This window comes from Martes martes (genome assembly GCF_963455335.1).
Source record: "Martes martes genome assembly, chromosome: 1".
In the NCBI taxonomy this organism is placed as follows: Eukaryota; Metazoa; Chordata; class Mammalia; order Carnivora; family Mustelidae; genus Martes; species Martes martes.
The window spans coordinates 8,339,550-8,354,682 of record NC_137888.1 but is presented as its reverse complement, the minus strand read 5'-3'; the positions used below and the strand labels follow the sequence as shown (position 1 = coordinate 8,354,682).

The 15,133-nt window shown below is 47.4% G+C and overlaps 1 protein-coding gene across 1 annotated transcript in view; it reads left to right on the top strand.

Moving 5' to 3' along the window:
• Window positions 1–15,133, top strand: part of SIM2 (SIM bHLH transcription factor 2) — a gene marked incomplete at both ends in the record, with an annotated part of 50,404 nt that overhangs the window by 10,286 nt on the left and 24,985 nt on the right. The window contains 3 exons of the mRNA XM_080816386.1: window positions 1,782–1,871; window positions 9,308–9,416; window positions 13,362–13,447. Of these exons, the coding sequence (XP_080672512.1) occupies window positions 1,782–1,871; window positions 9,308–9,416; window positions 13,362–13,447 (285 nt within the window). The remainder of the gene's footprint in view (window positions 1–1,781; window positions 1,872–9,307; window positions 9,417–13,361; window positions 13,448–15,133) is intronic.

Here is a 15,133-nt window from a genome sequence, read left to right as displayed (position 1 = left end):
TTTAAATGCATGCTCGGGGCACGAGAAGATCCCGGGGAATATTTGAAACCTGAAGCTTTTACAGCATAAAGCAAGCGATGTGGTGGCCAGGCGGGGAAATGGCGCTCTTGGAGTCCTTCCCGCGCCCTGCGCTCACCCCTTGCTCACTCCCAGCTCCGTGCGCCGCCGCCGCCGCCGTATTTCGCTGGTTTGATACTCCTGCAGACTAAAAGTGACACTGACATCAGGGACGAGTGAGTGAAAACCTGGTGGGCATAGTCATCACGCCTGGGTTCCTCCACCGTTCATTTCTTTAACTCTGGAATGCTGTGCCGATGGGCGTGTTTGCCGTTAATATACCTTCAAGCGAATCAGATCATTTGAAGCTATGAAGACATACCCCAAATTTTCCATTAAGGACTTTTTTTTTTTTTTTTTTGGCTACTGCTGGCAACTTTCAGAATTTAATTACGATTATTATTTTTTCTTTTTTTCTCGCGTGGCTGTCAGATACCGTTTCAGTAAATGTATCTCTTTAACGATTTCTGAGTTGAGTAAGGGTGTAAAATGTGCCAAAACGTTTATAACTGTAGAAATTGCCCTATAGTTTATATTTCTGAAACGGAATTTAGTTGGGAAGATATTCTGTAGCTGAGTTAGACAGGAGAAAGTAAGGCTTATAATCAAGAAGTTGATTCCAACGTCCTTGTAGGTTAGGGTGTTGATAGTTTAGCTGGCAAAGGATTTTCACAGTAAAACTGTATTTGAGACACAGAATGTAAGGATATCTTTCAAGTTTCACTTCTACTACATTCTTTGTAGGCCCCCCTCCAAAGAGGGGGCAGATTTAGAAAAACCGAAGGTAATCTGGTTTCAATTACATGTTGTAAAAATAGAATTTGTGGCCAGAAATTAATTTGGAATATTTTTTATGGGGGCAGCGTTGTGGGGTGTATGGACCTCTCACCAACTTTATTGCTTTTCTTTGGTTCTGGATCTAAAATATGAATGGGTGAATAAAAATGCAGTTTCCTTTTTCAAAAATAATTTAGGCTTTTCATCCTTGCCACATATAAATATAATCATTACCCTTTTATTTGTCTTAATTAGCTCTTAAAAATTTTACTTTATTCTTTTGAGGGCTAGCCAACTTAAGCAATATCATTTAGGTAGTTTTAATTTTTCAGAAATTGATACTTTTTCTCCTCGAATTTTGCAAAAGTTATTTGATCTCTTGCAAATTCTAAGTAGTTAATGCTGTAGACATAGTCTGTTAAAAATAACCGGGTAGTTTATTTTCAGGGGAGTGGTAGTGTTCGGAATTTATTATTCAAATGGTACTTAGGGGGTAACTAGAAAATTGTGGCAAATAAAGCATATGTCCTGGTGGTATAAAGGACTGCCAATTATGACATAAAATGGTCTATATAGTGGTGGGTTTCCCCCTAAGTACCATAGAACTCCGGATTTGCGCTAAGTGCTAAAATAACCCTAAACAATAAAACTACTGCATTTAAACTGAGCACGTTAGGAGTTCTCCAGTGTTTTGCGTGATTTTTGTGATGTGGATGTAAGATTGTTTTTAAAGTGCTTTAAAAGCATTTGAGAGCCTGGCCCCAGGAATTAAACCTTCAGTGTTATAACCTGGAACCCTTCTTAGGGCCCTGGGCTGGTTTTGCATTTGACAAGTATGTATGGATGATAATATGGTATACATTCCTCTACCTCAGTGACAGTACAATTATGGGGTTTCACTCTACTGTGTAACTATCACCTCTTAACCTTGGCATTCTCTTTTACAGACTTTGGATGGATTTGTTTTCGTGGTAGCATCTGATGGCAAAATCATGTATATATCGGAAACAGCTTCTGTGCATTTGGGCTTGTCGCAGGTAGGTATTACCTGGTTTTAGATACAACCAAAACATTAGAGCGAGCGTCGGCAGATCTTAACCCAGCCTGTAAATGATCCTGTTCAAGCGTCTGCTTTTGTGTATGAAATAATCCAAAATTGCAAAATCATCTTCTTAGGCTATCCCGCAGAGCTTTTCTTCATGTGGCATTTCCCAGTTTTACTTTCTTTTTTCCTTTGGGATTAATGAGCGGTGTATCCTTGCAACAGCCAGCTTTGTTCTGAGATTCTGTCTGATAGCCTGGACTCTGCCTATACAGTAACGGTCTGCTGCTAACAAGAGCTTCACAAAGGGAGATTTTTCAGTGCACGCTTGCCGGGCTGCACGTGGTCTTGTGAGTTGCCATGAAAGCGAGAGGAAAACTGATGTCGAACATGGATTTTCTGCAGACTGTGCTTTGGGGAGAGAGAGAAGGAGGGGGGGTAGATTTATGAGTGTTCACATGGAATTCAGGGTAATTTTTCCTGAGTTTTTCCAGTTCAGTGGTCGTTTCAGTAAAGCATTTTATATGCTTGTGATAGAAACTCGTAAAACTCAGTTTACTACTGTTTTGCACAGCAAGGTCCTGTTTTCTCTAGAACATTTAAATATTACCGATTTTTCTGGAACTGTCTCCTAAAAAGGGGTTCATCCTGTCAAGGAAAGAGGTGCGCTCAGCTTTATCTATTCCGATCAAGCCAAAGGTTTTGGGGGGGAAATTCAGCTGCTGTCTGGGCTCCTCTGAACGGAGGGAGGGGAGGAGTCCGGTGGTGGCCCTTCACATTCACATTTTTCACATTTCCGATTTAACAAGGGCGGACTGAGGTTCTAAAATTTACATTTTTAAAAATACATCTAGGGATTAAATGCTTCTTTATAGTGTGACTTATCAGAATGCTTTTTTTTTTTTTCATCACGACTGAAGACGCCCTAGAATTAATTAGAGACAGGAAATGGGCTCCTGGGAGGCAGATGATTAATCTGTGTTACACCAGCCCCCTCTGTAGTTAAGCCAAAATAAAACACGTCAATTAACAGGGCTGGAGTTTTTTCATGGAAAAACAAAATTCCCGATTTGGGAAACCTGCATCTGATGTATTCCTTTTCTTTTTCTGCCAACACGTTTTTTTAAACTTGCCGTTTGTTTACAACCATCTCTTCTAATGTGGGTATATCCTTATCCATGCCATGCCCAAAGGGGTTTCTGTGCTTCTCTTTCTTATATATAGTCCTTTAAAGAGAATCTCGTATTAAAATTATTTAATGTTTCCTTTTCCTTTCCTCCTCTCCCTTTACGAAACCAGGTCTCCCAGCTAAGATTTGCTGAGGCCGGGTTCTTACACTTCCAGGACTGATGGTGTTAGTACACTAGTAGGAAGGGAGATACTGTTGGGAACATGAAGTCTACTCTTTATATGTTTTTCAAGGTTGTTATGCTCTGAATTTCCACGATGCCCTATTTAGAATTATTTAAACCCCTTTAGTTGTAACCAGTCTGGTGTCTAAGCCTCGTTCTCTCTGTGGCTGAAAGATTAAGAGCAGATTACTTGATTTTTCAATTGTAATTTATCGAACCTATAGTTAGTCTTATAACAATGTCACAAAAAAGATAAAGCATCTCACCTCCTTTAAACAGGACTGGACAAAGATAAAACAGGTACAGTCACTATTTTCAGATATTAAATTTAGATCTGAGCTCCCTAGCAGTCAAAGCAAAAAGGGAAATGCCCAGTTATATGTTTTCATTGTCTAGTAGGGCAGGTTCTTAGCCTCTCTGAACCATCACTTAAATGAGAAAATCCTGCCTGATTTTCTCTTTCAGGATTGTACTAAGAACTATATCAAAGTGCCCACTTTATGTGTTTTATAAATAATAGGGAGCTTTGCAAAATCCAAGTGTCCCCAGTTTCACTAGAAGTATACTTCCGGTAGCACAAAAGTTGCTTCGGATGGTGTCCTGTGGTGGGCACATATTGGGGCTGGTTAATCCTGTGGAATAGTCTGGCTCGTCAGAAGGCCCTGCGCACATCCCAGGACTCCAGCTGACTCAGTCAGGCTACTCTGTCTAGCATCCTACAACTCTCTGTCATTTTCCTCTTTTTATGTGGGAAATGAAATTGACCATTTGTGAGCACAGTAATTAAGAATGAACAAAATATTGCAGAGGTGACAAGTCTGCCTCCTCTTCCTGAGTGAACTCTACAAAAGGAAATCTAAGGAGAATCCCAATTAAAATTACATTTCCTTTTGGTCATAACGCAGCAATAAAACCTGGTGTCCTCATTTTGAAAGAGGAGGGAGTTCTACACTCCCATCGTTTTTCAAGAATGTCGTAGAGATGCCTTTTGTCTGTATGTTGCCGGCCGGGAGAAGTGTCCATTTAAAAAAAGATAAACCAAACTGACTGTGTAGAGCGACTGATTCCACCCCCCCACCCTCCCCTCCCCAGTCTCTTGGCGGGACTGTCTCACTATCAGTCTCCAGCTACGAAAACACTTTAATGCAGACACGAGCCCTCGTTTGTGTCTGGGGAGTGTTCCACGCTGAACTGTTTAAATAAGCAACAGCAAACCTTTCCTTCCAATCTGCCTCCTGCTCACGATTAACTCTGCAGAAGGAAATCTAGGCAGAATCACGGTGTGTATTTTTTTCTGTCTTCTTTACTTAAATAGTAAAACGAAGTATTAAATAGGATGTCAAGAACTTCTCCCCTTAAAAAAATTTTTTATACCTGTTAAATTATTTTTATTAGTAGTAAAAAGTCAGGCAAATATGTCAAACATGAAAACTTTATTAAAATAGGCTTAAGGATTTTTTTTAAATCCTCAGAGATGAAAGTGTTAAGAAAATTCTATCCAGTAGGCCCAGTAACCCTTTAAACAGATTTTCTGATGGAGAACGATAATACTAATACTTATATTTACATAGTGTCTGTCTGTGTTCCAAGAACTTTCAAGTACTCTTAGTGACATTATCTCATTAAGTCACAATATCTTTCCCATTAATTCAGGGTTAAACTCTACGTTAGCAGCTCCTGGGGAACCTAAGCTCTTAGGTTTGTCATAACTGTGTGATAATCACAACAAAGCGATTTTTTTTTTAATCTGCACTACCTGAATAACTATCTGAATCATCTATTTGAAAGTATACAAATCATTCTTTATGTGTTATAAGTCCATCCTAATTCTCAAGGCCTTTTATTGAACTTTCTTTTTTTAAGATTTTATTTATTTATTTGACAGACAGACATCACAAGTAGGCAGAGAGGCAGGCAGAGAGATGGGGAGGGGGGAAGCAGGCTCCCCACGGAGCAGAGAGCCCGATGAGGGGCTCGATCCCAGGACCCTGGGACCATGACCTGAGCTGAAGGCAGAGGCTTTTTAACCCACTGAGCCAGCCAGGCGCCTGTTTTATTGAACTTTTTAAAAACAAGTGTGGGAGTAACAAATCTGGCAGTGTTTATTATTTTTGCTTTTAAATGAGTAATCATGGTGATCCTCGCTGTCAGACTTCAGGACCAAAGAGTGAGAGAGATAACCACAAAATGCAAGTTGTGTCCTCAGCTCACGGTCCGAGTATGGGGAAACAGAGTCAGACTACAGGCTTGAAAATTCTCCCTGGCCTATGTGCACACAATGATACATAATAATTCATGTAGCCAGATTTAGATCTGTTTGGAAGAGGTAGAGTTGGGGAAGCACTCTTTACCCACGCAGGTTTATTAGGTGGTTAGTTCCATGGATTTTGGTTGATGTAATTAACTGACTTATATTGGAAGAAGGGGAGAAAAGCTGTGTATACCCGCTGTGTATTTCCGTAGACTCTTGGAAGCATCCCTGTGTTGAAATTTCTTCACCAGAGTCACGTATGTTACATAGCATCTAGGTGACTAATGTAAATTTTCAAATAACTGTAGATGTGTGTGAAATGGCCGTTTATGAGACATGTAAAGGAAAATATAATATTGGAGATTGTGGCCGGAACCACAGCCGTAAAAATAGCCATGGTATTGTTTGGGGCCATAAGACCTAATCCTTTCACTTTTGAAATAAAGAGAAAGGACAACGTTTTATGTTTGTTGACATAACTTGAACTCTGAAATCCAAACCATCTTTTTTTTTAATGCTTAATTTACCATAGTCGGCAAAACACCCAAAGCAGAGTAATGTGTGTTTCCAGAGTACTGGGTGACTTTTCCCTTCCTACCCAGAATATATCCATTTAGTGCAATATTTATCATATGTAGTTTTCTTGGCAGGAAGGAAAGCTATTCAGCAAAACATAAAAACGTTCTTAGTAGGAAAGCAATTCATTTTGTAGTTAGCAGGGTCTTACAAATACTAAACTATCACATTGAGGTTCTGTTTTAATAAGGTTGATGTATGAGACCTGGGGAGTTTTATAGCGACAACCGTAATTTTTTTTTTTTTTTTTGGTGAGGTAGTCACATTTCTTCCAACCATTCAAAGGCAGGAATAGATATGTAAATACAGGAAACGCCATGTCAACCATAATTTTGAGTCAAGGTCAGCCCTGTTTTATCATTCCAAAATTTGTTCTTTAAAAACATTGCCGTATTGTGAAGACCATTTTACTTCCTGGGCAGGCTTGGAGTTTATAATTGAAGCAAGGATTCAGAAAATCAAGCCTCTTAAATCATGGACCTTCTCTCTCCTCATTCTCCAAATGCATGTAGTGAGAATGGGGTCTTTGAAGACAGATGAAGCTACTTTGGGACTAAAACGCAAATCGAATCAAAAGACATGAAATCTTGCCATTTGTGACAACGTGGATGGAACTAGAGGGTATCATGCTTAGCAAAATAAGTCAATCGGAGAAAGACAACTATCATATGATCTCTTTGATATGAGGAAGTGGAGATTCAATGCAGGGGAGTTGGGGGGAGGTAGGAAAAGAAAAAATGAAAAGATGGGATTGGGAGGGAGACAAACCATAAAAGACTCAATCTCAAAAAACAGACTGAGGGTTGCGGGGGGGAGGGGGGACGGGAGAGGGTGGTGGGGAAATGGACATTGGGGAGGGTATGTGCTATGGTGAGTGCTGTGAAATGTGTAAACCTAGTGATTCACAGACCCGTACCCCTGGGGATAAAAATACATTATATGTTTATTAAAAAAAAATAATAATAATAAAAAAAAGAAAAAGAAAAAAGAAAAAAAAACGCAAATCGAATCCTTGTAAGGGACAGTTGCAAATGTTCTTGCGAGTACATAAATGTACTTTCTCTGAAGAGACATGGGGTACTTTTTTCTGATGAAGAACTTGGAGCAAACCAGAATGCTCATTATTTTCCCCCTAAAAACATGGGTAAGGGAAAAATGATAGGCCCGCGCACAAAAAAATCTCATTATTTTTTCATTTTAAAAATAAGCCATTGAAATTGTGAATCAATTTAAAAAAAAAAAAAAAAAAACAAAAAACTCCCTTATTGATTAGCCTCTGTCGCTCTCCACATGACAGAGTTGCACAAGGAATTTCTGTCACTGACTTCAGGAAAAGAGGACATGGTCCTGTCCCGAAGGGCTGACTTAGCACTTGCCGGTTTATCGAAATTTTTTAAGGATGAAATGATTTGGAAGACGGCTTTGTGTTCGATGAACTCACGTAATAACTTTGGCCATTGGCAAATCCCCTGTAGGGTCAAGCGGGGAGGTGGGGAGGCTCTCTGTATCACATGATTGTCTCCGTTCCTCTGTAGGCATAACATTGGCAAGAGACAGCCCGTGAATGATGCAGAAAACAGAACTGCCAAGGCCGTTTCGGGGACAAGATTACTTAGCAGGCCAGGAACATAATTTGTCCCGAATAAAATGGTAACTCCTATGTCTTAACAAATGCCAAGACCCGGTGCAGAGGGCTGGGGTAGATTCCGTCACCTCTCCATGGCCGCTGAGTCCCAGGGAAGGAGCTGGTGGCCCTGATGCTAATTCGGAACAGTGGCTCCCAGGAGAACGGGGCCTCGCGTTGCCTGGCTGCGGTTGTCCTGCTGCGTGAGGTAGCTGGGGCAGAGCTGCCCCCTGACAGGAGATCGTGTCGTCTCCACTCTGACGGAGACCAGGGAGCCTCCCAACAGAACACACGGCGCGACGCACTTAAAAATAACAAGGGGGTGCTTGGGGACAAGACCGCCTTTGCTCTTTTAGCTTTGCCCTCTCCCCGTGGGGCGGAGCTGAGACAGACAGAGTCGGACCTGCCCATGGCTCCCTGCCCCCCCCCACCCCAGGGCAGTTTCTCACCCTCTCAGTTTCCATCCCCCCCCCGGGCTGTGGGGATCCTTCAGGCTGTGGTGGAAGACAGATCCCTGCCCTGGGCTCCCGCTGCCTCACTCTTCTTGTCTGCGGCCTTGTATCTCTAAGACAGGGCCCGCCCACCACTGCTGGAAGGCCCTTCTGATGGTCATAGTCTCTGGAACATTCTCTGGCACCGCCCATCTTGGGTGGATGGGCCAGGGCGTCCAGGTCTCTGAGACTCTCTAACACCCCCTGTCATGGCACTTATGTTCGGGAGAACAATAGGAAAGTTCTCAAACTTGGGCGCTGAATCACCAGGAATCTCTGTGGAACGGTCGTCATGCTGGGGTTGTCCTAGAGAACCCTGTCCCTGCAAAGCAGGGTCCTGCTGTCCCACACGCACGGGGGCTCAAGGCCCGTCCGTCGTGTCCTCTGCGCGGTGTGTACCTGGAAGTAGGTGGTGTCCAAGGGCTGGGGTCACGACCCCCGGAAATAACCACCGTGTCACTTGGCTGTCCGGAGCAGGCCCAAAGTCCCCACAGGTCCCACGGCCGCCGCGCCGCACCCGTGGGCGGGAGCCATTGGGTGACCCGTCATCCCAGAGTCAGAGGGCCGGGACGCGTTTCTGGCAACGTGAAAGAGGCCTGGCGGTGCCCGAGGGGCGCAGCTCGGAGCTGACGGAGAAAGGGCCCTTGTCGGAGGGCAGCTCTCCTCAGGGGCAGGGAGAGCCCGCGGGTCGCACCTGCTCAGTCTCGGAGAGGACGCGGCTCGCTCGGGGACCACAGTCTGGACTCGGCAGCTGGTGTCCCGGCTGGCCAGGCCCCTCTGGCAGCACGGGAGTGGGGGTGGAGGGCCGGGCCCTGGCTCCGGCCTGTTGTAAGCTGCCTCTTGTGTAAAGGCCACTGCCCCGGGGCCGTGGCGGGGGTGCGTCACCCACCTCCCGGGCACACCTTTCCATCCTTCCCGTCCCAGTTCCTCCTGCTCAGGACCGTCCCCACGTGGTGGCTGGTTCAGAGCACAGCTCGATACGAGGGCCGTGTCTCTGCATGCGGAGAGGGTGTGGGCTGCGAGCAGAGGTCGGAGCTCTGACCCTGGATGTGCCTCCCTACTGTGCGGGTGGCCACCGGCACGGCCCCCCGCACGGCCCCCGGGGGATTTCTGACCCCTCGCTCCCCTCTGTGGCAGGTGGAGCTCACCGGCAACAGCATCTATGAGTACATCCATCCTTCGGACCACGACGAGATGACAGCCGTCCTCGCAGCCCACCAGCCCCTCCACCATCACCTGCTCCAAGGTATTTCCTCCAGACGCAAAGAAACCAGAATGAAAACCATACCACGCTCTTCCGCGTGACTCGGGGGTTTGCTTCCTGATCTGCCAGGGGGAAGTGCGACTGGGGCTGCCCAGCTGGGCCTCTCCTGCACACACGCCGCGTGGGGGATTTGCTTTCATGTCTCTGTCCTTTGAAGCAACACTATTGATCCCATGTCTCGTGCCAGAGACCAGGACGGGCGCTGGTGGGAGGTCAAGTGAAGCGATCAAGATGTGCTCTTGGTTCCGAATTCCAGGAACGCACGTCTGTCCCTGGGCTCCCTGACCAGAGGCTCCCTGGTAGAACTCAGGGGGTCTGTGAAACGGCGCGGGGAGAATTACATCTTTATTCTGTCTGGTTGGAATGTAGCATTTCCTTTGCTTATGGATTATGGGCAGTATGCCATCTCCCTCTCACTCTGCCCGTGGCTTCGCCAACAACGAGTCACACACATTTTTCATTTCACTTTATAGTTCTCCCAGGTGTTTGAACTTATCACTTAACGCTCATCGCTACTTCAAAATTCCAGGAGTTACGAGGCCGGCTGCCGGCTGTTGTTATTTAATGTGTGAATAAAACAGCACATTTATAACAAAATCACCACTTGTTTTATTACCAAAAAATATTATACCAAAAATACTTTGGTAACTGTTTTAATACAGTTGGTTCCATTTGTGATCTCTTATACTTTTAGCTTCTGCACTTAAAAACATTATTCTGGGGGTGCCTGGGCGGTTCAGTCGGTGAAGCCTCTGCCTTAGGCTCAGGTCATGATCCCAGAATCCTGGGATCGAGCCCGGCATCAGGCTCCCTGCTCTGCGGGAGGCCTGCTTCTCCCTTTTCTACTCCCCCTGCTTGTGTTCCCTCTCACTGTCTCTCTCTCTCTGTCAAATAAATAAATTTAAAAAAAGATTTTATGTATTTATTTGACAGACAAAGATCACAATTAAGCAGAGAGGCAGGCAGAGAGAGAGGAAGGGAAGCAGGCTCCCTGCTCAGCAGAGAGCCCGATGCAGGGCTTGATCCCAGGACCCTGGGATCATGGCCTGAGCCGAAGGCAGAGGCTTTAACCCACTGAACGACCCAGGCGCCCCCCAAATTTCTTTTTTTAAAAGGTTTTATTTATTTGACACAGAGATAGAGAGCACAAGCAGGCAGAGCATCAGGCAGAGGGAGAGGGAGAAGCAGGCTCCCCGCTGAGCAGAGAGTCCAATGTGGGGCTCGATGTGCCACGGCACGAATCAGTTAAAAAGCTCCCGTCCAGATGGAGGCAGGGCCACCTCCCTGGCCTGACACCATGCGGGGACACAATCCCCCACCTGACGGTCCCATTACTGAACACGGATGGATTGGGGTCCTACCGCCATAAGCGCGTGTAAGGACAGAATGTGTGATTATTCGGGGGAGGATGTGGAGCACATCGTTACACAGATGACTCCCTGAGTTACAGTCGCCGTGCATGCTAGGAAGACAACCTTGTTCTGGGGTGGTGGCCCTGTAACTCCCTCTCTCTGACAAGCCAATGACACCCACCAGCATGTCGCTCAGTGGGTCTCTCGTCTGCTGTGGACTATGGCATCCCAGCTGGGCCAAAATTCCCCACAGAAAAGAAGGCAAAAGCGGAGATCTCAAGCATGGGGTGGGGTGGCCCACAGGTGAAAACGGCCTCCTCCTGGGAGGGGCTGTTCTAAGGCTAGAAGGCGGGACTGAGGAAGAGCGCACTCAGCTTGAGAATCACCTGCAGGTACAGCTCTGTGGCTCCCGTGTTCTTAGCCCCAGACAAGGTCACTGGGCGTCTTTTCCTTGCCAAGGAGAGAGATTGCTATGCTGGTTTCTCGGATGAGGTGGGGACTCCCTTGTAGCTATGGTCCGTAATTCACTCTTGCTTTTTTTTTTAAGATTTATTTATTTCATTTTATTTATATTTATTTATTTTTATTTTTATTTATGTGCATTATATAAATAAAAGTAAAAATAAATAAATATTTATATTTATTTGATTTTAAGATTTATTTATTTATTTATTTGAGAGAGAAAAAGAGAGAGCGTGAGCATGAGCTGGGGGGTGGGGTGCAGAGGGAGAGGGATAAGTAGACGCCCCACTGAGCAGGGAGCCTGATGTGGGGCTCAGTCCTGGGGCTCAATCCCAGGACCCTGGGACCATGACCTGAGCGGAAGGCAGACATTTAACCAACTGAGTCACCCAGGCTCCCCGCTATGGTCTGTAACTCTTAAGTCCTTGCAAACAGTCTGGCCACCTCAGTGCACACACCGATAAGCTCGGAAGAAGTAATTTCTAGCAAAACGAAGGCTGGCTGGGAATAGAGTACCTGAGTCTCATTCCTTCACTGCGGGGTTGTTTAACGCTGGAAAAGGCCGCAGGAGTCTTAGCGAACTCCTAGAAACATTCTGTTGTTATTGTTCTAGAAAGTTCCACAGTGTGTTAGTACACAGGAATGGACTTTTCTCCCACGAGCTCTGGTTTCATGTCAGCCTTCCATGTCATAGCTATAAATTAAGTGTTTGTAAAATGACAGCAAACAGTATCTTGGGAATACCATAAGACCCTTCTCATCCCAGTCCCTGGGGGTTTATGTCTGAGGTGTAGCAACCACACAAGAGAAGCACGGCGCTCCAGGAGAGGTAGGGATGCCACCTGAGTGTGCAGCGTCTGAGGTTCACAAACACTGGGACTGGTCCCCGGCTTCTCGTCCACAGAGCTGGTTTTCTGCCGCCGAGCTCCCCGGTCATTGTGCTGTTGGCTTTTTCCATACTGGATGTTTCATTACTGGGTGAAGGTGTTTAGCCCTGAGTGTCCACACCTCAGTGCATAGCTGGAAATGGTGCAGACAGGCAGGCATGTTCGTGGGAAGCCTTTATGCCTAGCAGACCCTGGCCCGCTGCAAAGGAATTGCGGATAAATGTGGCCTCCCCTCCAACGGGGGTTGGGGGGGCAGGGGACGAGGAGCCTCAAGGGCCATTCCCCTGCTCCCCCTGGGGAGGGGCAGGGGGCACTGCTTCCACTCCTAATGATAACCTTTCCTTAAAATTTAATTTATTAACTGCCACCAAGTAGCTGTTTATTAGGAGTGGACTGACCTCACCCTTACCCAGGGACGTGGACACATCATTCCGGAGAACAGGCATCTGCTCACTGAAGCATAGGGTGTTTCCTTAGGGAACTCACTTGCATTTGCAATAGTGAGGTCAAAGATGGGTGGGTGAGGCCTTCGGGCCAGCCAAGGAGAGACTGAATGGGGAGGGTCAGAGACGTCAAGAAAGGAGGGGTGGTCAGACTGGGGCTATAGATGAGGGCAAAAGCTTTGATCTGGCCCAACGAGTGGGTCTGCTGGGTTCTCTTCCCCATTCCCTGGCCGTCTCAGGCAGGATCAGTGCCCACGGGCACCGCTGGCAGGAGGCGCCCTGTGGCTGCCTCCCTCTGCCGGGGAGAGGGCTGTGCCTGTGAGCCCTGACCCAGCATCCCCATCCCCGAGGGAAGTCAGATGCCTCTGGGCCTTCCTGGCCAACTCAGACATCCACCCCAGGGCTGGCCAGAATGGTTTATTTGGCACCAGGCCTCTCCACACCTGCCCGGAGGGGACCACGGACATGCGAGCGGGGCTGGGCCCGCTGCACTTAGAGTCCTCAGCATCGGCCCCGGGCTGGTGTCTCCTGAATTATCGCCATGGCCACGTTTCCGGCTGCCTACCTCTGGAGCACGTAGAAGCCACACCAGGACGGGGCCGGTCTCCCCACCCCACCCGGGGCCCGGCCGCAGGTGGAAGTCCCTGGGTCCGGGGCTGGGCGTTCTGGGATGGGGCCTCTGGCTGCCTGGTCTGGTCCTGAGGGCTGACTGAGGTTGTGGGGACAAAATCGGGGCAAACATCACCGGACAGCTGGCCCATCTAACAACACTCCTGCTTTCAGAGTATGAGATAGAGAGGTCGTTCTTCCTGCGGATGAAGTGTGTCTTGGCGAAAAGAAACGCGGGCCTGACATGCAGCGGATACAAGGTACGAGGGGCCTGGCGTGGCGGGAGGGAAGCGCGAGTCGGTGATGGGTCTTCATGGCTTTAAGGGTTGCTTCCCGCACAAGAGCATCTGCAGACAGCACGCACCGGGACCCAGACATCTCGCCCTGCCCCAGGCAGAACTTTCTAGGGAGGCTGCTCGCCCCGGCTCCTGCCGCAGGTATGAGAGCTGGTGTCCGGCGAGGATATTCCAGGAGGACTGGATTTCATCGCACGAGACCAGGAATAAATGTGGGCAAGGATAAAACTTAACTTTCCTGCAGTTTCCTCTTTGCTCGGGTCAGTGCCCCTGGAGCCGCCGCCCTCTAGTTACTGAGAACCCATACGGCGGGGGTCGCAGTGAATATGCAGAGCACAGAGACGGTGTGCTCCCGCCCTGGAGCCTTTGACCAAACCCAGCGATGGCTGTGAGGTGCCTGACTAATGGTAGCACCCGTTCTGAGGGCCAGAGAGCTTTGGTCAGCAGCCTCTCATCTCGTTAAGTAGCAGTCATAGCGGCCCGCGGAGGGGGGTCTTACTGGCCCACTGTATGATCATCAGGGACGCAAGCAGAGAAGGGATGAGACCGGCACAGGGCCCTTGCGCTAAGGGGCAGAGCTCCTCCTGGCTGCGTTTCTCCGCCAGACCTGGCCCCCGGCTCTGGCTCGCCCCAGAACTCAGGAGTCGGTCTCCTGACGAGCCCAGGGGTGGCGTGGTGCCTCCGTACCAGTCAGCCACTCCCGGGTGGATGGGCAGGTTGGGGGACATCAGTGCTGAGCATCGCCTTCCACCCCTCTGAGTCCTCTCTGGAGCCTGAAGTGACTGTTTCTCCCACCTTTGTCCTCTCTTTCTGGAATGCCCCTCCCGCCCTCCTCCCTACCACAGCGGCTGCCTCCCCTTCAGCTTCTCCTCAGCAACCCCCTTCGAACCCCACACTGAGCTCTTTCCTTTGACTTTACCTCACTCTGTTTTATAGTTTGGGGACACATTTCTTATTTGCTGACCCAGACTCGAAGCCTCTTTCGACCAGGGGTGGAGAACCCCCGGCGCTGTCCTCTACCCAACAGACTTGGGTCTTGAGTTGTGTCTGCCACTTTTTAGCTGTCTAATCTTAAGCAAGACAGATCACCTACCTTGTCCTTAGTTTCCTCATCATTAAGATGTGACAATGGACTGGGCGGATTTTAAGATTTGTTGGGGCTCTAAAGAGTGAACGCATCCAGGATTCCTGGAGGAACGTTTTAGAAAAGAGAATTTAAGATTTTAGCTGTTCATTGCTGCTGTCACGGTGATTGGGATCCTTTCAAGATTTTACTGACTCTAACTTACACAAATGCTGCCAACAGTGAGGCTGAAGTTTGCACCAGTGTTTCTGTTGGCCATTTGAAACCTTATACATTCTCTCCTGCATGGTTTTTGGCTATAACAATCAGAGGTTTCCATATAGCCATTCCGGCTTAGTGCTCATTACGAGGGGATAGTGACAAACAAAACAAACAAAACAAAACAAACAAAACAAAATAAAAATACGTTAAAGGAAGACTCTTGATTCTACTGAAAGAATTCTTAATTTACTGGTGGAATGGTGTAGCTTGTCAAGTGGCGTAAGTGTCAAGTTAACATGTTGTCAAATTGAGTCGCACCGGGAGGCGATGAGCATCATGGAGCCAACGGTCAGCTTCCGTTGTGC